The sequence below is a fragment of the Rhipicephalus microplus genome, chromosome X (genome assembly GCF_043290135.1).
Source record: "Rhipicephalus microplus isolate Deutch F79 chromosome X, USDA_Rmic, whole genome shotgun sequence".
NCBI classification, from domain to species: domain Eukaryota; kingdom Metazoa; phylum Arthropoda; class Arachnida; order Ixodida; family Ixodidae; genus Rhipicephalus; species Rhipicephalus microplus.
In genome coordinates, this window is record NC_134710.1 from 23165533 (window position 1) to 23190007 (window position 24475).

Sequence of the window (24475 nt, forward strand, 5' to 3'; positions counted from 1 at the left end):
CTTGAAAGCATTGTGTGGGGCTTTAGCAAAAATACTTTTCTCCTTGAACATCTTGTGCTTTGCTATTCAATGTCCCATGTTTACACCTTTAACTTGTTTGTTATGTACTAGCTCCTTAGTTAGAGTCGTAAAGAGCATAAAATGCGTGAAAACATGTCACTACTATATATATATATATTTTTTTTTCTGAACATACTTAACCATCATTTATTTTTTACTTGTATCTATAAATTATATTTAGTATCAAGGTATATAACCAAAGGTAATTTTTCTAGTTTCATGTTCCATTTGACACAAAATTCAGACATTCAGCCTATGGTTATAGTTGCAACATCACTTCAAAAAAAGTTAGGTGATGCTTGCATAATGGTGTGATTTGGTAGTCTGAATGCATTATTTTTAGGGCAACAGCCTTGTACGTCACACAAGCATAAAATATTCAACAAAGTTGCTGGCAATAAAAATGGTTGTAAAAAAAATTAAGTAGTCGAAACCCGCGATAACGAAATCTCGAGGGAACGAAATTCTCACCACAAAGAAATATTTTTGGAGCACCGGCGAATGCCCACAGGAGTCAATGCATTTCGTAACTTGCGACTACAAGCTGATCCGCAGGGCGCGGGTTCAAATCCCGGCTGTGGCGGCTGCATTTCCGATGGAGGCGGAAATGTTGTAGGCCCGTGTGCTCAGATTTGGGTGCACGTTAAAGAACCCCAGGTGGTCTAAATTTCCGGAGCCCTCCACTACGGCGTCTCTCATAATCATATAGTGGTTTTGGGACGTTAAACCGCACATATCAATCAACTTGCGACTACAAAAAATATTCGTATCGCAGTCCCTCATTAACGAAATTTTTGAAACACGAGTGCACAAATAATCTACTCTCGCAACATTTACATTCGAAAACTTCTGAAATGCATTCCTGCTACACTTAAATTGTGCAAAACTATCGCTAAGTGCACTTGAAAAGCAGCTGCCATCATCCTTTACAAAAAAAATGTAAAGCTCGCAACAATGATGATGGCTTGCCGAAACTATGGTGGCTAGAAGAAGAGGTGTCAGGCTGAGTCGCCGCTCATCACACTTTCCTATTCCAGCCACTGTACCAGTGCTTCGAATGAACAATTTTCACGTGCCAAAACGTTTGTTTCAAAATGGCGCAGTTAGGTTCTCGTGCTTATGCAGTTCCTTGCAGCTTTCAAGCTGTGTACAAGGAAGAGTGCGCCAAGTGTCGCGTGAACCAAGTGACGCTGATGTCCGCTGACGCGCCTTCGCTTGATGTGTGTGTGGACGAAATCAGAGAACAAGAATGGAGGCCAATCCTGGAGGCCCTGCGTGTAGACAAAACTCTCAAGGTGGTCGTCTTCAAGTCGTGGTTTCTGAGCAATCACCGCACTCTCTTGGGTAGGTCACTTACAAGTTGAACTGTAGGGTTTGTAGAGACAAACAGCATTCAGCATTTTGTAGGAAGGTGGCCTTACTCTAGGGACTAGCGCGTGAAATGTTGCTCAGCAAGATGTTAAACAAAAGGTTGTATAGACCGTCTTACTTAAAGGAATAATCGGCGCAGCAAAACAGTCAGCAGTACCTCTTTGGAGCCACTATCGCCTTTCCATACTGTGGTCCTTGCTTGTATGTTAAACTTCAATAAGAAAAGTGTGTACATACCAAGACTGCGATTTGGTTATAACAAGCTAACCTCATTCAACATGTTAGTGTTTGTCATTTGAATGGCAAATGCCTGCACAAGAAAATATATGTATGACAACATTGTGAAAGCAGTCGTTTGCTTACAGAAAACATTAGGCAAGCACAAAGCTTTCTGGTAGTTGGTTGTAACCAAAGCATGCAACTTTTGCATTCACGCCATGAACAATAAGTATTGTGTAGTCTATAACACAAATATGGTAGACATTGGCAAGCTTTTCCAGGAGACAACTGACCTCATTAAGGGACGTCAAAATGATAGCCTTTAGAATAAATAACAGAGTAGAAAACTGTCATAACTTTCGAAGTTAATGAACAGGCATATGGAAGCCAACATGAGAAGGCATAGTATGGATAGAATTGAACATGCTTTGAAGAACAGGCAAAGCCTAAAAGTGGTGAAGAGATAGCTGGGCACAGCAAAAAGACCAGATGTATGCACTGGAAAACAAAAAAAAAAGGCAATGTCACTAACATTGTGTATGAGACAGTTTAAGTAGCTGAGGAATCTCTACAAAGATTCACACAGTAGCCAGGACAACCATGACAATAATGGGACAATAATGGAACATGTAGTAGTCGAGACGAATCGGACACCCACTAGTAAAGACAGAGGAGGTAAAGAAAGTCTTGGAGGGAGTGCTAAAAGGCAAAGTCTTTGGTGAGGACCAGGTGACAGCAGATCTGTTGAAAGACAGTGGACAGAACAACTGGCTACCCTGTATACAAAATGTCTCCCGACTGTGAGTCCAGCAGTACCTAGGAATAATGCTGATATTATCCTAATCCAGAAGCAAGGGCACCACAAGGATTTGAAAAGTTACAGGCCCATTGGCTCTCTCTCTCTTTTCCCAGAAGCTTGTTGCATAGGCAATTTCTGCTATAATTAACGTCACCTTAGAATTTAATGAACTAAAGGACAAAGTAAATTTTTGGGCAGGATATCTGAAAAGAGACCGCATTTACAGTATCGATCAGGCATTGGAAAAATGCCTCGAATCACCAACTCCAATAGGTAGCTTTCATAGATAAAAAAAGAAGGCATTTGGTACGACCAAACTCTGCAGTCGGGCAGGCGTTAAATGATCAGGGCATAGACAACTGTAGATAAAACTTCAACAACGCAATATCTGCGTAAAATTCTGACAAAATGCAAGACAAACAATAAACTTTAGCATTGCTTTACAACGGGTTTTATTTCTCAGCATGTAGACACAAATATACTGATAGTAAAAAAAATGTGAAGAAAATAAACTACACGATTGGTGCCCATATCTTTCATCGATATATATCGCAGCCGTGTTCTGTACGTATTAGCTAAGGTAAAAAGAATATTTTTTTATGACAGGGTTAGAAACGATAAGTTCAGACAGTTATTCCTAATTCTATTTCTGTAGCTTTAATTATTTCTCCAATCCTGTCTGCATACTCATAATTTGAAGGTTTTGGGTTTGAACCCCAACAGTGGCAATGTTTCTTTGCCCACCTTAATTTATATATACGTTGTAATTACTACACTACAGTCAAAGGCAATAAATAATGTCCCACATGCTTTCGTTGGAATAATTTGTTTGTTAAAGACTTCGGAATGATGCAAGCTTAGGTTTGAGGCGGCATTTACAATAGTGTTGCTTTTCATTGCACGTGATACTGATGTACAACTGGTGCCAGATGGCTCCCAGGTGCCTGCAGTGTTCGCACCGGTCTTGACCACGGAGTTCTTTTCTGCTCTCTTCAAACATCTGAAGCACAACACCAGCCTCAAATCACTGGAGCTACTCGGCTTCCCTCTCTCACTGGTTCAAGTGCAAGAGCTGTCGGCGGTCTGCATTATATGCCACTTCTGCTAGATCACTTATTAATGGCAGGGCATGGTCTGCCTGCAATAGCAATGCTCAGAAGATGAGCACTTGTGTTGTCTCTTATGCTCTGATTACTTTATAACTTGATTAAACTAATATACGAAGCCAGGTATTTGATACATTATTTATATTCTTCAACTGGAGTGTAGTTAATAATGACATATACGAAAGAACAACCTTGCCACCAATAGGGACCAAACCTGCAACCTTTGAATAATGCATTTGATACTCTACCAATTGAAGTACAGCTGTGACTGTTTTAGAATCCTTTTTTTTTTTAAATGGGAAGACAACTGCTGCCATGACTGAATTCATATAACGTTGGAGATTATCACAGAGCAACAGTAAGATAGGCAGAGATTTTTTTCTTTGTTGGTTCATATCTTCACCCATGCGATTGTGCATATATATTCCCACTATCTGAGCAATAAACTGGTAGCGTGCACTCTTTCCTATCTCAAATTTTTTCATGAAATGTTTTGTGCACATAAAAAGGTTTTTCCTTTATTAATGTGGTTTTATTAAGTAATGATTTAATATGCTAAGTTGGTCATGCCTATATGCGATATAGTGCTGCTTCTCTTCTGATGCTTTATGTTACTCCCATGATCAGCTAGTTCATAGCTAATGAAAAATAATCGTACCTTACAGCTGCACTGCGGTACCTTGGCATCATGATCTCTGTCTCTGCAAACGTTTCATAAGGGCATGTTATCATTGGTGCAGCAGGTATCTGTGGAATTTCAGGCAAGCTGAATGAAGCCTGTAACATTACTGCAAATGCCACATTTGTGGTACTGTTACAGACATTGTTCAGCTTGCCGGAGGTTTCTGTCGATACGAACGGAAATAAGTTATGAAGTCAATAACATTTTTGTCTCTAGGAGATGAACACCCTGACTAAAAGTTTGCTCTGTTTTATTGCCGCGTAAATAAATATGCCTCTTTGAGCAGCCTGGCTTTGTACCAGTACAGTTAAACCGCTTTATAAGAAGCATTCTCCAGGCAGCAATTCTTATCTTTTATATGAGATATCTCTTACAAGCAGTGGACCTCATATGCATTTTCCTGTCATTCTGTATTTTACTGTAGGCACACTGGCATCTCTTATACCCATTTGTCTTTTATATCAGTGCTTCTTATAAAGAACTTCAACTGTGTTATAACAGATTCCTATAAATACAAAAACTATTGCACAAAGAGATTGTGTGCTTATAAAATGTGCTGTTATCTTTTTTTCGTGTTATCTTTCTAATATTCGCATTTGTAGGCACTTACCGAGTTACAGACATCACTCGGTCTTACATCAGATCGTTGAAGCCTGTTTGTAAAAAGTAGTGCAATGCAATTTCTAGCGCTGCTAGTATACAGGCGATTGGCGAAAGGTTTGCGAGTATACATGTGCTTGTCACACTTTGAAAATTAATTTCGCACTTTATAGCTTCTACTGGGCCACAAGTCTTTAAATCAGGGCGAGGTGAAACCAACTAATGCTTCTTCGCACAGTTCTTCTGCAGCTGCATGATTATTGCTGAATATCCTTGTTCCGTGCTTGTGTGCAGTTGCACCGGTTGATTCCTCGAGTTGAATATTGTTGATCTTGTGCGGAATATTCTTGATTTTTTTGGTGTTATGCAGGTGTTATTTAAAACACATACAGTAACCTTACAAAAGTTTGTTGGAAAAAGAAAATGTTTTCTATTAGTGAATTCTGGATTCTCCTTTGGGAATTTCGTTGGCTCTTGGCCTGGTAAGAGAACATCTGTGGGTGGAATAAGGCTTTGCAAGTTTTATTCAAAAGGTCTCAGTGCAGTGTGTTAGATAAGTATGGTTGATAAAGAAGGATTCTCTTTCAAGGCTTACATCTGCTGTCACTGTGAAGGCTTGCTCTTTTCAGGCCATCCAAGCATCATCATCCATTGTGGGTGTCACATTTGATGGCAGCTCACTTGACATGCAAGGCCTCGAAGGTAAGCATTCCTCTTATCGTGCTGCAAGCTCAAGTCTGAATGCTGACCTTTTTTATTAAAGGGACACCATGGAAACACAATTTTTCTGGTTTTAGTGCCTTGTTTTTTGAAAATTTCAAAATCGCAGTGCTTACCATGAGAAGGCCATTGGTAAATGAAAATACATGCCAAAGGAAAATGAAGCTGTCAGTGGCACCTTAAAATTTCCGCATAAAACACTGCGACATCATACCTTTGATAGCATCTGGTAGGTTTACACTGCTCCTAATCAGTGGAATGATGTACATTGAATTGTCACCGGAGCGGGACATAGACTTAACATATGGACTTTCAGGAAACTTTAGTATGCCTATGTGGCCAAAACACAATTTGTGCCAGGCTGTGAAGGCATGTTCTATTTGTAGTGCTGTGCTGTGCCCTGTGCGAGAATGAAAATGTACATGTGCTCAGCCTCTGTGACTGTCAGCTGGGCGGCAAAACAACTTCCTTGATGGCCTCGCTCCTGCAGCAGCAGAGTCTCGGTTGCCAGGGGCCACTGCGCCGGAGCGCACTGAGGTTAGACTTGCTGTGGGGCCTGCGACGACGTAGCCTGTGTAATAACCCGCTAGGTAACGAGGGGTCTGCACCTTGGCTGAAGCTCTTACGGACAACCTCTGCCTCAAGGGTGAGGGCGCGGATGCTTGTGGCTTAATCAGATACTTTTACTCATTCAGAACAAGACAAGCCTGCTGTTACAATGTGTTGTCATTGTAGAGTGCTTAGTGATTGAAGTGTAGCACTTAGAGCGCCTAGGTGTCGACACTTGCGCCACAGATGAACCCTTGTGAAATCGAGCTGGCACATTGTGTCGTATGAAGAGAGCGTTCGTGATTCAGAGTGATTGCGTTCACTCTGTGCTCACGGGCACGTGAGTGCAGGTCATAAAAGCCATGACATGCAGCGCTTCACCAATGCCAGCAAAAAACCACAGGCTGAATGGCTGTTTATAGGACGCAGTCAGGATTCATCAGAAACATTCTCCGTGTGACACTATGTGGCAGCTTTTACACAAGCGCTTACCTGTGGCACAAGTGTCAATAACCACGCACTCAGAGTGTCGCGTTTCAATCGCTGAGCTCTCTACATTGGTAGCACCTACTGCAATAAATGAGGAAATATATGTTTACTGGCAGTATGTAGTGTGTTGTTATGATAAAATATTTGTTACCTTCAGAATCTCCATATTATGCCTAAAATTGTGTATGTTGGTTTTGTGTTATATATACCAACACCTGTATTGTATATGGGATATAACAACGAGCAGATGCTGCACTGAGAACATTTGTGCGCTTTATATGGTGAAAAAAATTTCTTGCTACACTGTGTGTGTGTTCCATTGTAGCTTACAACCAAGAAATCTGGGTTCAGAATATCTCCTTTTAAAAAAAATAGATGCCTGAATTTTATTGCCATTTTCGGTTGGGTTTGTGGGCTTTGCACTGCATCCTTTTTTTTTCCCCGTCCTTGTCTGTGTCTGCACGTCAATACATGTGCTGTGTTGGTTAAAAGTTTGCATGCCACGCTTCCACAGAAATGCATGAGCCTGGGAAATTTCGCCCTCACTCTCTCCCCTCCACCCTCTGCATACGAATGCTTGAAATGTTGGGGACAAACAAAAAATTTATAGAAAACACAAGTCCCCGCCTGTCTGATAAAATAGTGACAGCATCAAAAATGGGAGTGGCATTGGCCATGCTGCTCTTATAGGAACGGCAGCTCCGGTAGCCGGCAGCATCTTCAGTTTCTGGTGCTGAGAAGGTACTATAGTAGCGTCATTTTTGTACGACCTCAATATTACTATACATCGGTTAGACATAATTGCAATACTTTGTGGGGATGCTGATATTCTCTGTAAAGTTCTTTGCACCGCATGACGCACAGGTCTCGTGCACAAGTCGTATGTCGGGGTCACAACTATTGAGCGGTAGGTGGCGTTGTATTCGCGAGCGTTGATCACCTCTATCATCATCATCATGGTTAGATTGGTAGCGATTACCCCCTGGCGGCAAGCCTTGGTGGCGACACGAGAGAATTGAGCGAGTTTCTTCGGCTGGTGGCGTTTGGCATGAATGATTGCCTTTCACAGTGGGACCCGAATGCACGGCACCGCGGGCCGTCTGCCGGGGGCCCTTGTGGCGAGTCGAGCATTAGCGACACCACCTTGTTTGTCATGTCGGTGACTATTGATTAATATTGTGTAAAGATGTCTTGGTGTTTTGGTCAGGATTGATGTTTTAATAATTGGCTGATGGTATCGTGTTCTAAAAGTAGTTAAATAAATGTAAGTTGTTGGCTTGGTTTGGTTCGACCGCATCTGCTGTGTCCGTTCACTCCAAGAGCAGGGCGCTGGCCACCTCGAGACCCCACAGGTTGTGGTGACAAGGAAGGTGGTTGTGCATTGTGACAAGAGGTATTGATGGGAGTGGATTGACTACTGGGCCCCCTGAAAGGAACCACCTCTTTTCGGCAATAACTGACCTAAAAGGCGAGTCGGCTGCCTTAACCTCGTTTCGACTCTGTGACGCCCCTTTCGTTGGCGAGAACATCGTTAAAACCAGTCTCCCTGAAGGCATCTTTGAACTTTGGGAAGAAGTTTGCCAGGCTCACATAAAGGCCACATAATAGAATCAAGTATAGTGGGCCTACATTTGCAAAGCAATCGGCGGAATCCTTAACCTATACCCTATGTTATTTCTGTTCATCCATTCATGTTTGTGTTTGTGTAATGCCTGTCTTTGCATTGAGTCACTGTAGCAGTGTGATTGTTTTGTGACAGCACTTGACCTTCAGAGCTGCAATATCGGCAATGATGGTGGCTGCATTGGCTAACCTGCTGCGAAAAAATGTTGTGCTGGAGGTGGTGGACATATGACAAAACCCATCCACTGGTGAGCACCAGTTTGTATTCTCTGTCCGTTTCCACTTTAAAGCAATGAAATTATTAAAATTGACAAATAGACTTCATTATATCAAAACTCAAAGTTATATGCAAAGTATGGCCGTGAAGACATTCCTGTTAACACAGATGATGCAATAGAAAATGTCTGAATAACAGCTGTATGAAACATACTTATGGGAAATAAAAGTGACTGTTGTTTGCCACGAGAGCCAGTGGTAATCTGATTGCAGCAGTAATGTGATTTCACTTGTGACGTACTTCAAGAAATGATACCTACTACATCCTACTATATTTCGGTAGACATCACATAATTTGCACCAAAAATCTTGTGCCAAGATGTGATTTTGTGGTTTTTTGAAGAGAAAAAGAAGTTTGCAGGCATTTAAAATATAGTATACTATATTTTAAATTAAAATTAAATTAAAAATATATATAAAATATAGTTTTAATTTTTAGTGGTCATCAGTAGCCATTGCATTGCTGCATTTAGACCCAAAGAGGTCCAGGATGCTCGGTGATTCTAGGGCAGATATTTGATCATTTTCCAAAGGAGTCATCTCTGGACAGGGCCGGGAAATTCTTTATGGAAAGTTGATCGTTTGTATGGGAGGAATGAACGGTGCTACTGCAAACTGCCCACAGTGCTGCGCGAGGACATGCCAGCCGTGCTGACACAATGCAAGGTGATGCAGAGGTTCCAAATTGGATCGACTTCTCGTACAACGAGCTAACCAAGCACTTTTGCTAGAACTCAAGGTCTCCCCCTGTAAACGAAATAGCGCTTCAGCCATTATGCTCAGGCTTAGGATAAGGAACCTATCTGAACTTGCTACTAACAAACCAGTTTTATCCCTAGTTCTTTCCATCTAGATAGATCTTGTTCAGATCCGGGATCTGTCTGGGATCTGAACCCACACACTTCAAGTTTAAAGTTTTGGGTCGCACTCGGCTGCTAACTTGCAGGGTGGGGGATTGAATTCCGGCTGTGGTGGCTGCGTTTTCGATGGCAGCTGCTTGAGGCCTGTGTGCTTAGATTTAGGTGCACATTGAAGAACCCCAGGTAGTCCAAATTTTCTGAGCTCTCCACTACATGTCTGTCATAATTATATGGTGGTTTTATAATGTAAACTCCAAAAATTATTGAAAGTTTTGTGTTTCGATCCCACTAACAAAAAGGGTACCCTTTCGTCCGCTTTAATATTTTGCAATTTATGTCGTAACTATTACCCTGAAGTTAAATAAAAAATAATGTCTCCTATGCTTTCTTTGGCCTAAAGGAGTACGACAGAAAATTTTTGTAGTGATATAACCTATGGGATATTGCTTATATGTACTGGGCTGTGGTACAAAATACATTTTGCAGAAAAAAGGGGGCGAAATAAAGAGAGGAAAGCCAAGTGCGAACTACCAACTGCCTATTGGCACTACCAGAAATGTACAGGTAAAAATTAAAAAGACTTTCTCTGTGTGCGTGAAGAAGCAACGTGTAGCATGGATTAACATGGCAAAACAGCATGTTATCTAAAAGATAACATGCTATTCTGAGAGTGTCATTAAATAGTTGGTAAACAGCACTTCACTTTCTTCCCTTTCTCATGAAAGGTATTTTGTGCCACTGTCAAGGGTTGCCTAAGCAATATAAGCTATGAATTCCCTGACAAGAAGTCCTTGAGGAATATGGTAAAAAGGACACACATGCATCATTTATGAAATATCAATTAATATAGGCTAGAAAATATTTGAAAGCAATTTTAAAGTGGGTGTAGTACCAATGCACGTGATGCTCACCTTTGGTTTTCGTGTTGTCTACCAGTCGCCACCTGCATCATGAATTTGTGTTGGCTGCCACAATCTTTGCGAGCGCTCTCTTTTAGCAAACCTTTAACGGAAAGAGGGGACAGACTTGCACTAGAGCACAAAGATATATCCTTGCCTGAGCAGAGAATTTTGTCAGCAGACGTTGCAATTCTCAGCAAACACTGCAGTTTGAAAGAAAAGCTTTCCGACATCTCGTACACGGGCCATTTATGAAGGAGATTTGGTGCTGGAATTTCAACAACACGTCAGATACCAGTCTCCAAAATGACTACATTTTGGATGCCAATTCTAAACTCGATTTCTTGCTTCATTATTATGTTTCACAATATGGCGACCACGTGGGGTACCTCCTGAAGACAATGCTTCAGACCAGTCATGCCTGTGTAGCTCATGATTGTGCTTATAAATAAAATTAGAATTTGCGTGCTGAGGACAGTTATGTGCGGGCCGCAAGCCAGAAGCTCACTGGCCACAGTATTAGAATCTCTGGCATAGAGAGAGAATACCTGGTACATCTGAAGGCACGGCATGTGGAAGTAGTCACACAGATTGTAGTCGAGGTTGACCTCGTCGTTATCTACCATGCCAGCAATCTCAGTCAACAGGCACAAGGTTATAACTATGCAACTCGAAATAAACTTGTTCAGTGCTCTCTCTCCACTGCTCAATTATGTGATGACATGCATCAAGACACGGATGTACAGCAGCCCAAATTTTCAACTATCATGCGCAGTGGTGACTGTTGTGTCCGTCAGCGCCTCATGTATGAAACGAAGTTACAAAAAATTGTTTTTGTGCGTGTGCTTTGTGGGCATATCTCACCCTTCTGGAACTTAATTCAGTCATATGGCGAAGATACACATAAAAAACTGCTGCTTGTGAACAATAGTTAGACATTTTGGTGACTGTGTGTTGCATGTTTGCTTGCTCTCACAGACACGGATCTAGCCAGGGACATTGTCGCCAAGTTGTCCTCAAATCGACGTGGGAGACGTTGTGAGGTGACCTCTTTATAAATATATTCTTGTCATACTGAATGTCGTGTGCTAGGCTTGCGCAGATATTGTAGCACTTCGAATATTTAAACAATATTAACATATGCTTATTGACTTGGATTCGAATGTTAATTATTGGAAAAATTTAAGTATTCGTTATGAACAAGGAGGTGTATATTAATCCACACGTTGCCTCTTGCAAGGGTGGTTTCACTGCACTGGAGTGGTGTTTAAATGTGAATATATTTTCAAAAAAAAAAAAAAATGCACGGTGTCATGAAGTTCCACTTCAAGGTTAAATGAAAATGGGTTTGAAGCAAATAGTGATTTGGTCAAATAATTTCAAATTGAATTCAAATTGTATGTTTCACACATTATACAGAAAAATCAGCATATTTGTCGTGACCTAACTAACCTGCTCAATATATATAGTGTTCAAGTGAAACAAGGTTTGTGTAAATGTCATTATTTTTTAATCAAAAGGGGAAACAAGTTTGAATAGTAGCAGTATTTAGTAGAATGGAAGTGATAACCTGTAATATACATTAGTTTTAAATTTACTTGTATGTATGTCAAAATAACAAGTAGCCTAAAAAGTTATGAATTGATGTAATATATTCAATTAACAGTAGGGCTTCGTGGCAGTGCGTTTTTTGTGTGTGTGCGTGTAATAATAATCATAATTGTTGGTGTTTAATGTTCCGAAACCACCATATGATTTTAAGAGATGCCATAGTGGAGAGCTCCGGAAATTGCGACCAACTTAGATTCTTTAACCTGCACCTAAGTTTAAGCACACGAGTCTCAAGCATTTTTGTCTGCGTCGAAAATGTGGCTGCAGTGTGTGGGGGGGTATTTGCGGTATAGCACCCTTTTACTGTCGTGCAGTCACGTTTACAAGGGCGTTACATTTCCAATACTTCAGCATTACAATAAATTAATGTTCAATTGAAGTAAATTCAAATACTGTAATGCTTTGTTTGAATAATTGAAGTGCTTGAATATTTGCACATGTCTAGAGTTGAATGGGGTGTGGAGCTACTTGCGGTATTTTATGTTCAAACCCAATAAAACTAAATAGACTTGGTTAGTTTCTCATGCTGATTTCAAATATGCAATATTTTTTCTTGTACGCTTACTGGTTTATGAGATACACAGTACTGCCTTTCTATTTTTGTTTGAGACAATAGGAAAAAGACCGCTCAGCAGAAAGTGTACAGTGTGATATAGATGGATACTACAATATGCAATAGGTGCAATGCTGCAAACAGTATTCAGAATAAAATATAACTAGTCAGTGTGCAAATGATTGAAAGTAGATATGTTTGTACCATGACTGCCCCAAGGAAAGAAACCAAATCAAAATTTTAAAATCCGTAATTAGAAAGTGAGAATTCTTCTCTGAGGATTTTGTGATATACACCTTAGGCTTTAAGGCAAAAAAAAGTAATTACAGCTCTCGCTGTTAGGATCATATCTCTCCAACATGCTAAACAAGTGATCTAGAAACATTTAGCATTCAGCTTGCACCCGTTGCACAGATCTAAACTGTGGATGAAATACTGACCTTATAAGACTTGTCAGTCTGCACATGCAAAAGAATAGCTGTAGATCTCAATTATTTAATAAAGAAAACACTTCTTTCTTTACTGATTTTTGTGTCTCCATAAGCCATGTTCTCGCTCAATCCTTCACAGTCTATTGTCGGCTTCTGCCGGACAACAAAACATAATTCTATCGGGAATGACTCACATGAGTGTTTTTTTTTTCACCGCATTATGCCCTATCAGCGAAGAAGTAAGTCAACTTAAGTGCTTTGCTTTCCTTGCTATTGTACCAGAACGGATGAATAGTAAGACAATGTTTTGGGCTGCAAAGGGTTGAAAAATATTCTAAACATTGCTGTGCCCAGCCCTTTGTACAGAGTGTCCTTGCATGCAGAAGAAGCTTATAACAGGTTTTGTGTAGCCTAGAAATTTGGTGTCTAAACCTCTGTAAATTGTTTTTATTTTATTTTTTATTTAAAGCTGTTTATTTGTGCATTTTTATTGCCTGTACTATACTTGAAATATATCGTCAAGAAGTATATTTGTCAGGCAACATACGTATTCCAGTCATGAAGCCACTTTTTAATTGTCTTGAAAAGTCATTTAGGGCCTTTTAAATGAGCTTTATAAACCCATGAAAAATACCTGTGCCATGATTGATACCTTGGAGAAGTTTATACTGGTTTAGCTCATACATAAGTTGTGTATGCGTGCAGTACGATGTCCTCCCTCTGGGAGGACATCGTACTGCAGCGGCTGGCCTCTGGGAGGCCAGCCGCTGCCACCTTGTGACCAAAGAAGCAGGTCAACTGGTAGACCACAAGAGGCAAGTGAATGCATAAGATTGTAAAAGCTTGTTTTCTAAGGTATGAGCAGTTGACTTTGCTGTTGATCCAACAAGGGCAGGAAAAACCCTAAAGAAATATGAATAGAGTGACTACATCTTGAGAGGTTGCGGCATTAAAAAAATGACAGAGCCATCCTTGATTCTCTCATGTATGACCATAGTGCCTTTTCATACCACCCAGTTTAGAGGCACTTCAAAATAAATTTAAACAACAGAGTGCTTAGGTGCTGCACTGTTTGCAGTTCTTTTTGTCACAGTGGTACTATGCCAAAAAACTGCATGGCCGTCTTGCCATGCCGCACCATGAGCCCCCCCACAGCATATTTTTGTTGTATAGAGACACTGCGGTTATTTGTAACAGAATCAAGTACTTTAGCTTCTTTCTATTTCTACCAAGGGAATAGAGCAATAAAGCAAATGCAAGCAGAAGACCACTAATGCACCCATAATGGTGGTCTAGTGGTTATGGGGCTTTACCGTGTCAGAAACAATACCGCCTCCCACAGCTCAATCACCAAAAGCCATTTTTATATGGCAATGAGGTGGCCCTGGCCATGGTGCAATGCATCGTGCTAGTGTGTATTGCTGCATCACTCCTTTCTCATTGGCCGTCGATAAGAAACCCCTTCCCCCCTCGCCTAGCTTGCTTGTGTCCGGCACTTAGCCCCTGTGGGAGAGATTCTCTCACGCCTGCAATAGCATCACAGGGAAGTGTATTTAATCGGTCTTGCCCTTTCCGCGCCATATAGTTGATGATCCGGCCTGAGTGTCCTTGTACATTACGTTGCTGTAAGCATTGCGTCCCTATCCAGTTGCACTCTAAGGGTTAGCCTTGTGCAAACTAATCTCCACATAAGTGGTGCCTTGTGCATTTTTCTCTAAAACTTCCGATCTAAAGGTTATGGAATCGAATCCTACCTGGCACAGCTACATTTCAGTGGAGGCAAAATGCTTGGGGCTTGTGTCGTTACATTTAGGTGCACATTAAAGGAATATTGAACAAAATTTTTGCTGCCACGACTGTCTGCCAAACTGAAAATTGGGGGCTTAACTTTGTAGATTTCGTTTAAAAACTGATAGAAAATAACAAATCAAGTGCATTTTTCACTAACAGCCTTGTCTAGTGACCATACTGGGAACTATAGGAAGAGATGTTTGGTGGCGTTTTATGTACCGGAAACAGGCGTGCCAACAGTGCCATCTATCGCCCATGTCCTACCCGCTCAGTTTCCAGTAAGGCTCCTAAGATCATTTTGGATGGCAGCAGCAGCAAATAGTCCTCATGACTAGTATGGAGCCTTAAAAGTGGCGATAGTTATAGCGCGAGAACAAAACGACGACACAGAGACAAGAAGGACACGAAGAACCTTCTTGTCTCTGTGTCGTCGTTTTGTTCTCGCGCTATAACTATCGTCATGCCATACCAGCTAGCCCAAGCTGCCACACTTAAAAGTGGGGTAGCATGTCTCAGCGTCTTTATGGAAGGGAGAAAGCAAGATGTAAAGGAGCAGGGAAGAAAGGGAAATATCAGGACAGGAACACGTTCACCTTGCATCAGCAGCGGTGGATTCGATGTTACGGCTCATGCTGGCATGCAGTCGCTCATTGCATACAATCTTTCAGAAATACAGCCAACTACTCAAAAATATGTGAAATCAATCGGTACAGTCATGTTTTCAGGGCTCCCACTGGTAGCTACTTTCCGCCTAATTGGGGAATTTGAGAGGTCGGTAGTGACCTAACATCGTGAATGGCGACATGGCGAAATTTCGGCGATTTTCAGCTTAGGTCTCGACTGAGTTATGAATTCTATACTCAGTGTCTTCAAAACAAATGGGCAGCAATATTTTTTTTTTATAGTTTAGGACCTACCAATAGAAGGCTCACTTCACGTGCAATTCAGTATGTCTGTCCTGTGTCTCGTGTGCATCTTAATTCGCCTAGATCTTGGAGGCACTGGCGCACTGGTGCATCTGCCAGCAATCTCCCACTCAGCCGGCTGCTTCGTGTGCTGCGAAGTGGTGCTACAAGCTTTTTAGGTGATTTAAGAGCTTTAGGCTTCTTTAAAGTTTTGATTCTGAAGTAGCTATGGAATAGTTAGGCCGTTCTGACCACAGCTCCAACTGTCATGAATAGCTGGTAGACTTCTTCACTGCTCCAGTATTCATTATTTGTTGTGTAGAACTTAACTTTGTTATTAACATATTTTTTGGGCCGGCCAGGAAATCGGCTTCTTCAGGCAGCCTTCAGAAACTGTGTTGAGGCAAATGTGTAGCATAAGCAAAACCGCACAGAAAGCTTAATGTGGGCATTGCCATGGTTAAGGAATTTTTTCAAATTTATTTCATTTGGTTTGTACCTAAGTTGTTCTATTATTGGACACAATGAGATTCTTCAAATCTGCAGGAAGGCTACGCACGCCGTCCTTCTCTTGTTGTAGCGACTTCTCGACTTGCATTCGCTACAACTGAAACAGACCATTCCGCTAGCATTCAGGGACACTCCTGGTGCATGCATGCGCTTTCTCGAGGCTCCCATGGTGAAGCGGGTGATGCAACTGGTATTAAAAAGCGTCAATATAAATTGGGTGTTAGGGATAGTATGGTACTGCAGGAGACTATACATCATTAGAAATTTTCATTACTAGTCACGTCACGCATATTTAGAGTGGCGGCTTATTTGGGGAATTTGAAAAAAAATAGTGCCTTTTGACGACTTTTCACTCGTCCTTTGGAAAATTTCACTGGAAAAGTCGGTGGAAACCCTGCGTGTCTTTCTATTATAATTTCGATGTTAGTAATTTCTCCTAATTTCTAGAGTATCTCTTTTGGAACTGCAAGTAGTTAAAATTTTCCAAGCCCTCTACATTGGCTTGTCTCATAATCGTATCGTAGTAGGGTAGAAGCCCCAACAATTATTTTTGACCACTATTGTGCTGTGCTGCTTGCATTTCTTTTCATTGTCACTGTAACTCATTGCTACGCCCGTAGATGGTGGTGCCATCCCTGTCAAGCTTGAAGATTATATGATGGCGTAGTGTCATGTGTTATCAACAACTCCTACGAAAAACAAATCTATCATCTTTTTATTTTTTGTATATCCTATCACTGCAACGCAGGTAGTTTTGAGAGTTGGTGTGATTTGCAGAACAGAGTGCAACTTAATTGGGAAGAAGAGGAAAGAAAAAATCATTGCGGACTCACAGTGGAAAATTTGTTCAAAACAAATGCACACCACATTATCAGCAGATGCCCAAAAGTATATAGACCGGCCAACAATGCTATCATGAATGATGCCACCGAACAGAAAAAAATAACATTTGAAATAAAACAAACATCAGTGGAGGCTTCCAATTTAAACTCTCAAAGCATCCACTTGGTTTCATGGTTGAAAGTTCTTGCTTAAATGTAAGCACGAAATGGCTTCCAGCAAAGCGAATCGGTTGGAGATGATACTAGCCCAAATGTTAATTAACATGGCTGTAGAGCATGTTCGCAAGGGCACACCACGCCATGCCACATCATACTGTGCACGGGACACCATTGTTTCCAGTTGCCTTATGGGATAAATCTCTGGCTTCAGCTAGCATATTAAGGTTACAATGCGACGCAGGCCTGGGCATTCACAGGCCAGATGCTGGTGTGCCATGTAGTGGAGCCGTATACTGTGACATATACTGTGACATGAAGCATAGCAACATCTCCTGAAGAGGTGGCAAAATTCGCACTGCAAAGCTCTCTTCGCTGATTGTCTGGATGCCTTCTTTTATTCATGTCTGAGTGCCTGTATAATGGTGCCGGCTTATGGCTCAAGGTCACTCGAAGATTTCCGACAACGAGGTCTAAACAAAAGTACTTCATTCCTAATAAAAAGCGAAAAAAAAAGACGGGAAGACTTAACCAATTAAACGCTTGCCTGCTATGAAAAGGGTGAATGTTTGCTTATTAATGTGTGCACTGTTCAATCGAATGCAGATTGGAAGTGATCACATGCAGTGTAATGGAATAGTTCTATACATTACAGCTATAACAAGATGAGTATTTGTTGCTTGTCTTGCTCAGAGGAAGGATGTGAAAAGGAAGCAGCGCTCACCCTCCCTGGGTAGGACTGCAACCGCACCACTCGTGGCAGAATCTGCTATGCAACACAGGCGAGTTCCAATCCTCAATATAACAAACAATGTAGAACGTATTGCTTACCAACTGTCTTGTGGAAGGGGCTGCACCAAATGTCCGAATAGTTGGGCAGTCTAAAAAGGCTTTCTTTGAAATGTTGGTGTTGTTGGATTTGACCAAAATAGTTGTTGTGTAACAAGGATAAGTATCAAAATTCTTGCAGGAGATTGCCGCATCAACGTGCTTCCTAAGCAGTAAACTGTCCATCATTGCATGATGTTCTAGCTACATTAGACTGTGCTTGCAATATGTATGAGTTGTTCCTTTTCATCCTATAACAGCGAAACTGACTATAAGCCAGCTTTAAAATGTCTACCTTGGCACTGTCAACATCATAAGCTAATATGCGGCACAGAGTTTCGGTAAATCCCTGTACTTATCAGTACATAATTGCTTATCATAACCCTGATGGGGGACAGAGCAATTACAGCGAAGGATTGGAAAAGGTAGAAAGAATACAAAAAAGAGACGGCTTGATGAAACAAGCAGTCAGTAAGTTTAAGACGATACATTTTGTTTCAGCGAGCACATGCCCAAAAAACAGAAGCTAGAACGTCCAGCAATGCACTCTGTACAGCGGCGAATGGAGCGTAAGACGAGTACGCATTTACACATGCGGCACTGAACACTGAGGCCTTTTCACTGGTGTCCGCGTTAGTTGTTTAATAAACTCAGCTGTTCGCGTTTAGGTGCTCAAGCCTAGCAGAAGATCCTAAATTAATCTGCAATGTCAGCAGACACACGAGTGTGGTTTGCTCAGGGAAGCCATTAGACGCGAAATGAACGGGTAACCTGAAGCACACAAAGGGAGTTTTACTAATAACAGTTTGTTTTAAATAAGATTATAAATACAGCATAAGATATTGTTTATAAATGTAAAACAATTTACATATCTTAAAGAATTTACATACTTATGTCAGGATATATGTTATGCAGAAATATTTTTATGAAAACGTGATTTCTTGAACGTTGCATAGAGCGTTTCTAATGTTATGCTAAAAAACACAAATTGAGCTCTCAAATTACAAAATGTTTGTCACACATTTATTTTCATTCGAGGGATGTTTGATAATGAATTGACATAAAAACGATGTCCTTGAAAGCGAATTGAACTAATGTACACTTAACCACGATCCGGGCTTGCTCTGCAGTGCAGTTCATCATCCCTAATATATTTGCAATATTTGGCGACATTTCTTGACTCACATCTGCTATTGAGAACGAAAGATTGCTTCCGAATGCCACAAAATGGCCCGAAGCACACGTAAGGTTACGCTCGGCGTGGCATCCCCCGCCCCCATCCTTCTTGGTAGCACGTCTTCCCGAGAAACGGAACCAGCTAAGCGTGGCAACCCCTTGCTCGCTCGCTTGACGCATTCCCGAGAAACATTGCGCTGCATCTTCTTCTGCCTACCCTTCTCCTTCCATGAAACTTCCAGTCCAGTGTTGAGGAGGGCCACGGTGAACGAGGCCGGGGGGATAAAAGGAGCGCCCGGGAAAAGACGAGGGGTCTTTTTGCTGCTAGGAGAGCTTGCCGGCTGGACACCGACACGACCGCCTTAGGCCCCACTGCAGGTCCTACTGTTGCTGACGTCTCTTCTCTGTAAATAGTTTTGTACGTAAAGTTCTATTTGTAAAACGTCCAGTAGTGAAAACATCTTCCCCCGGGAATCCTCGCGAAGCAACGAACCCAGCTTTTCTTCGCCACCAAGAACCTGCTCCGAATCGTATTCCGAGTTTGGACGAAAATTTACTGCACAATATTCCCGAAGGGGTCCTGCTTCCACGTCGTTAGCCAACATTGCCAGCAAACAGAGCAAAAAATGGGAGATGATTTAGACTCCAACCAAAAGTTTTGAAGAAACCAGACTTTTTGGAACCGACTTGGTTCCTTCCTCAGGGGTGACTGCGGAGGCTAATAGCAGCGTCGTCTTCAAAGCACTCACGGGGTGGCTAATGACCCCCCTCTCTCTCTCGTTTTGCCGTGGAGCGCAGTCCGTGTGAATACACTTGGGGAAGGGTTCCGAGAGAGTGGTTGATATTATGGGCTGTCCTGTGTATGTGCCACGACTCGAGTAACGACCTTCTCCTCCAGTTCGGCTCGATTGATTTGATTGATTGATATGTGGGGTTTAACGTCCCAAAACCACCATATGATTATGAGAGACGCCGTAGTGGAGGGCTCCGGAAATTTAGACCACCTGAGGTTCTTTAACGTGCGCCCAAATCTGAGCACACGGGCCTACAACATTTCCGCCTCCATCGGAAATGCAGCCGCCGCAGCCGGGATTCGAACCCGCGACCTGCGGGTCAGCAGCCGAGTATCTTAGCCACTAGACCACCGCGGCGGGGCAACCAGTTCGGCTCGCTTTCAAGGGTAGTCGTCACTTGGAAATTTATTTTGTGATCCAACTTCTCAGCATGTTCGGCGACTGCGTTGCGCTCTTTGTAGAAATTCCGCACATCATTGGCATTTTGCTTCAGTTGTTCCGGTAGGTTTTTCGTCTCGCCGATATACGACGAAGAGCACTCGGCACACGGAACTTTGTAAACGACACCGGTGCGCCTGTCAATTGTTGACCGGTCTTTCGGGCGGGGGAGGAGGCGGCCCAGCATACACGAAGGCACGTGCGCGATGCGAACCCCTTCCTTCCTGAAGATCCGCGCTAACATCTCACTGCTTCCCTGAACGTATGGGACCGGTACGCGTTTCGGGGGGCTGCCAATTGAGGTTGATTGGTGTTTTCATATCCTCTGTTGCTCTGCGCTGCGGGTGGTGGCTCGAATGAAGTTTTTTGGTATCCGTTTTTTCTGAAGTCAGCAATTACGCGGGCCTCCTCTTTCTTTCGCTCGGTGTCATTAGAGCATAAGTTCCTAGCTCTCTCCAGTTGCGTGGTCACAACCGAGGCCTTGTGGCAGGCGGGGTGGGAAGAGTCAAATTGAAGGTAGCAGCCACTGTGCGTTGGCTTCCTATGAACGGAGACCTCCAGGCTGTTGGGCTTTCTTGCCACCTGGACGTTGAGAATTGGCAGGCAGTGGTCGCTTTCACACTCGGTCATGAACTGTATGGCTGGGTGCACGGAATTTAGGTGTTGTTTGAAGTTTTCAACTTCAGCTATCTTGATGACGCAAAAGCAATCGTCCATATAACGCAGAAAAAGCTTGGGTCATGGCGAGAAGGAGCTGAGTGCTTTCTCGTCTATGTACTCCATGGTCAGGTTTGCCATCGTGACGGAGATGGAAGCTGCCATCGCGGTTCCACTGTTCTGCCTGAAAATAGTTCTTTTGTAGGAGAAGTTCGTACTGAAGAGGCAGAACTCCAATAGACGACAGACCTCGTCAACTGCCAAAGGAGTCCTTTCACTCAGGCTTGCGTTCTCCTCAAGTGCAGCACAGGCAGCAGAGACAGCTAAGGGAACTGGCACATTGGTGAACATTGAAATGACGTCAAATGAGACCAGGCTCTCATCATCGCCGATGCTCACATTTGACGCTAGCTGCACGAAGTGGCTGGCATCACGGACATGAGTTGGTGTCTTCAGGGTTAGTGGGGCGAAGATTTGGAGTAGAAAATTTGAAAGGGCTCGACATGGGGAGGAAGTGAAGTCTACAATCAGTCGGAGGGGGACGTCAGGCTTGTGAATTTTCGGTGGTCCATAAAAAACTCGGTGCGGATCCGTTACGGCAGATGAGTCGCAGGTAAAGTGTTCTGAGATCCGGGTAATGCTTGAAAATTTCCGCGAGTAGCTTGTTTAGCTGTGTCTGGGTTTGCTTCGTTGGGTCCTTTACTAGCTGCGTGTATGCGTCCCCTTCTAAAAGACCTGAAACCTTTCGATCGTAGTCCCCGCTGTCCAACACCACCATCGAATTGCCCTTGTTGGCGGGCAAGATGACAATGCTTCGATCCCGTCGGAGTTCCCGAAGTGCCTGGTTCTCCTCCATGGTCAAGTTCTTTTTTCTTTGTGACGGTAATTTCGAAGGGATACCAATGATTTCAGCCTAATTTCTTTGGCGCCTGGCCTCACGCTTTGCACGGCCTCCTCTACAGTCGCGACAAGCTTCAGTAGACGGGGCGTCGTTGACATGTTATAGCCATGTCCCTTTACCAGGACAGACGTTTGCCGATCAGTGTGTGGGCGAAATGAAAGATTGGTGACAAACCTGGAATTTAGGGTGCTTCGGGTGGAACTCTGGTCCAACAGGTGGGAGAATTTTTTATCCTGAGTGGTCCGGTGCTTTTTTGCCGTCGATGCCGCAACTGAGTCCGCGAACTCGTCGACCGCAGACATCAACTCAGGCATGCGGTGCCCAAGTGGACGCTTGGCAAAGAAAAAAACAAAAGAAAGGCGTAGAAATGTTTTTAAAAGGCGTAAATGTAATTTTAATTAACTCTACATAAGTGACGCCACCGTAGATGACAGGCGTTTTGCGCTCATTCAGCAGGCAACCACTTCGACACTAGGCATAGCCTCTAAAATTTGCAAATGCCGAAATTGCAAATCTCTAAGGCCAAATACAAAGACCTTTATTCCTATGTAGATGGCGCTGCCATAGATGACAGGTGTTTCGCGCTCATCCGGCAGGCAAGGGAAATCTAGGAGGCGTTGGACGTTGGTGTTGTTGGATTTGACTGTCAGTGACTAAGTATTTGGTGCTGTGTTGGCCCACATCTCTATCTCTGTGGTAGCACAGGTAAGAAAATATATATATCAGCTGATTCCATGGCACGAACTCAGTTGAACAGGGAAGCTGTAATGATAATGATGATGGTAACTTTTGGCACAAAAGTAACCATCATTTGGTTTCATTTATTCACTCCTGACTCTGTTGACACGATCTGTGTAGTGACTACTATGATGAGGGTGATGAGGACAAAGGGTAGACTATAAGACAGCTTCATTCCAAAGAATTTGGGGGTAGGATTATTTGTGTAAAAAAAACAGGTTTAGGAAGCCGGTGCATTGCTGATTGCCGTATTCCTGACCATCATATCAATGATCTCTTTGGTTCTCGCTGATATTAGAAACTATCTTATTGTAGTGTTATCACTCGCATAATATAGTTAACAGATTGCAAGAGTCTACAAGTAATCTGAATGATTACAGCGTGGCAAACTAAGCAAAGAAGGATTATGCTGTCAATTGTCTGTAAAGCTGATATAAAGCAGGTGAAAACGTAATCCCTACTTCTAAGATTGGTAACCTTGTGTAAGACCAGCACAAAATGAGGAAAGGTGTTAATGAAAATTGTTCCGTTGACGATCCATTACCCAGATTTTGGAAGTTGCTAAAGTCAACTTTGTGTGACCAGCATAATGTGAGCATTCAGATGGATTTTGAGAAAAATGTTATGTAGCGATTCTGTACCTCAGCTCTGCCTTGTGTAGTATAACCATCTGTGTCTTGTCTGATTTCTACACCTTGTGCTCATTTCTGTGCGACCCAAGGAAGACTTGCGTCAATGCCAAGAAAGCTTGAGAAGAGCGAAGAAAGACATCAAGATATTGAAAGGAAAGCTTCTTGAGGTGAGGTTTGGGGTTTTTTTTCTTTTCTTTTTTTTAACATAATATATATTTGAAAGGGTAGAATTATCATTATCATGCTTCCAGAGACCCCCCAAAAATTTTTTCCGCAGCTGGCTGAGGAAAACAGACAGCTACGCTCTGAAGAGTGCAAGCGTTGCCAGCAGCAAGCAGGATATTCACTAGTTCCGGATTCTTTGCTGAAAGAGATAGAACGAGCCCTCCTCATCTTCAAGCATCTCATACCTGTTGGCAAACACACAGAAAACAGGTGAGCTTGTCTCTGGAGTGCATGCTATGTATTCTGCCAAAGGAGCGAAAGCTTCATAGTCTCTTGTGTCTTCCCAGGAATCCCGTTGAGACAGTGGCTGCTAGACACGATGTGCAGGTGCCTGGACAAGTCCTGCAAAAAGAAAGTGTTCCTTCTTCCTCAAAAGGCAGCGTAGCTGATCCAAGCGCACCGAAACCACCCGAGTGTGTTCAAAGCAAGGCCAAACATATAGTCTCAGAAAGTAGTGGCACTGCTGACCTCACCTCTTCAACCGCTCAGAAGCAAGCAAACAGCCAGGATTCAACCAGCTCAGTCAACCTGGAGAAAGTTAGGCAGCCTGAAAGCAACCTGTGCTACATTTCAGCTTTTGATACATCTAAGTGGGAAGAGCTACTTAAAGATTTTGAAATTGCATCTAAATTGGTATCTAGTACACCGGGATCACCCGAATTCTTTCCACTGGAGACACATGATAGTGAGGATGGTTCATTGATGTCTGATCTTAATGCTTCAGTGGCACCTACTTGTTCCGAAAGTAGAGAAAAACCTCGTGCATCTCAGGGTGCCTTTGAAGTGATATCTACCCCATCCAATATTAGTTTGTCCCAAAGCCAATCAGAGGTGTTAACACCTTCCACTCCAGACACTGCTACACTACCATAGTTGGCATGAAGTGATTTTGATGGGTTCTAACATTCTCTTTACTGGAGAAAACAGTAGTGCTGATTTTAAGCAATGTTGTATCCAAGATAACCTAAGGATACTGTGTTTGTAAAAAAAATGTAAAAATGTGGTCATGAAGAATTCACAAAAATGGCTGTGCA

At 42.5% G+C, this 24475-nt stretch overlaps 2 protein-coding genes across 4 annotated transcripts in view; one reads left to right on the top strand and one right to left on the bottom strand.

The window, feature by feature from the left end:
* Nucleotides 1–80: 80 nt before the first annotated feature.
* On the top strand, nt 81–24467 carry LOC119185099 (uncharacterized). Of its 2 annotated transcripts, XR_012888137.1 has the most exons (8): nt 81–1404; nt 5467–5539; nt 6048–6203; nt 8355–8466; nt 11232–11296; nt 17746–23383; nt 23494–23651; nt 23729–24467. XR_012888137.1 is itself a non-coding variant. In XM_075881965.1 (5 exons), the coding sequence occupies exons 1-4, from the start codon at nt 1310–1312 to the stop codon at nt 8448–8450; spliced, it is 420 nt and encodes a 139-aa protein (XP_075738080.1). In that variant the 5' UTR covers nt 81–1309; the 3' UTR covers nt 8451–8466; nt 13554–13573. The 2 variants fall into 2 exon arrangements, 1 of the variants encoding a protein (XP_075738080.1); XM_075881965.1 differs by lacking the exons at nt 11232–11296; nt 17746–23383; nt 23494–23651; nt 23729–24467 and adding an exon at nt 13554–13573.
* The window catches only part of LOC142777492 (uncharacterized), a 41571-nt gene continuing 40480 nt past the window's right edge, over nt 23385–24475 (bottom strand). For both annotated transcript variants that reach the window (XR_012888136.1, XM_075881964.1), the window contains exon 2: nt 23385–23783. Coding sequence is in view for 1 of the 2 variants with exons in the window: in XM_075881964.1 (XP_075738079.1) it covers nt 23676–23783 (108 nt within the window). In the remaining variant the exon portion in view is untranslated. The remainder of the gene's footprint in view (nt 23784–24475) is intronic.

What these genes read in the sequence shown, in the direction of transcription:
- LOC119185099 (XM_075881965.1), top strand. Translation starts at nt 1,310, where the DNA reads ATGGAGGCCAATCCTGGAGGCCCTGCGTGTAGACAAAACTCTCAAGGT. An exon ending in CAATCACCGCACTCTCTTGG is followed by an intron (nt 1,405 to 5,466) that starts GTAGGTCACTTA and finishes TGCTCTTTTCAG; the next exon opens with GCCATCCAAGCATCATCATC. An exon ending in TGACATGCAAGGCCTCGAAG is followed by an intron (nt 5,540 to 6,047) that starts GTAAGCATTCCT and finishes TCGCTCCTGCAG; the next exon opens with CAGCAGAGTCTCGGTTGCCA.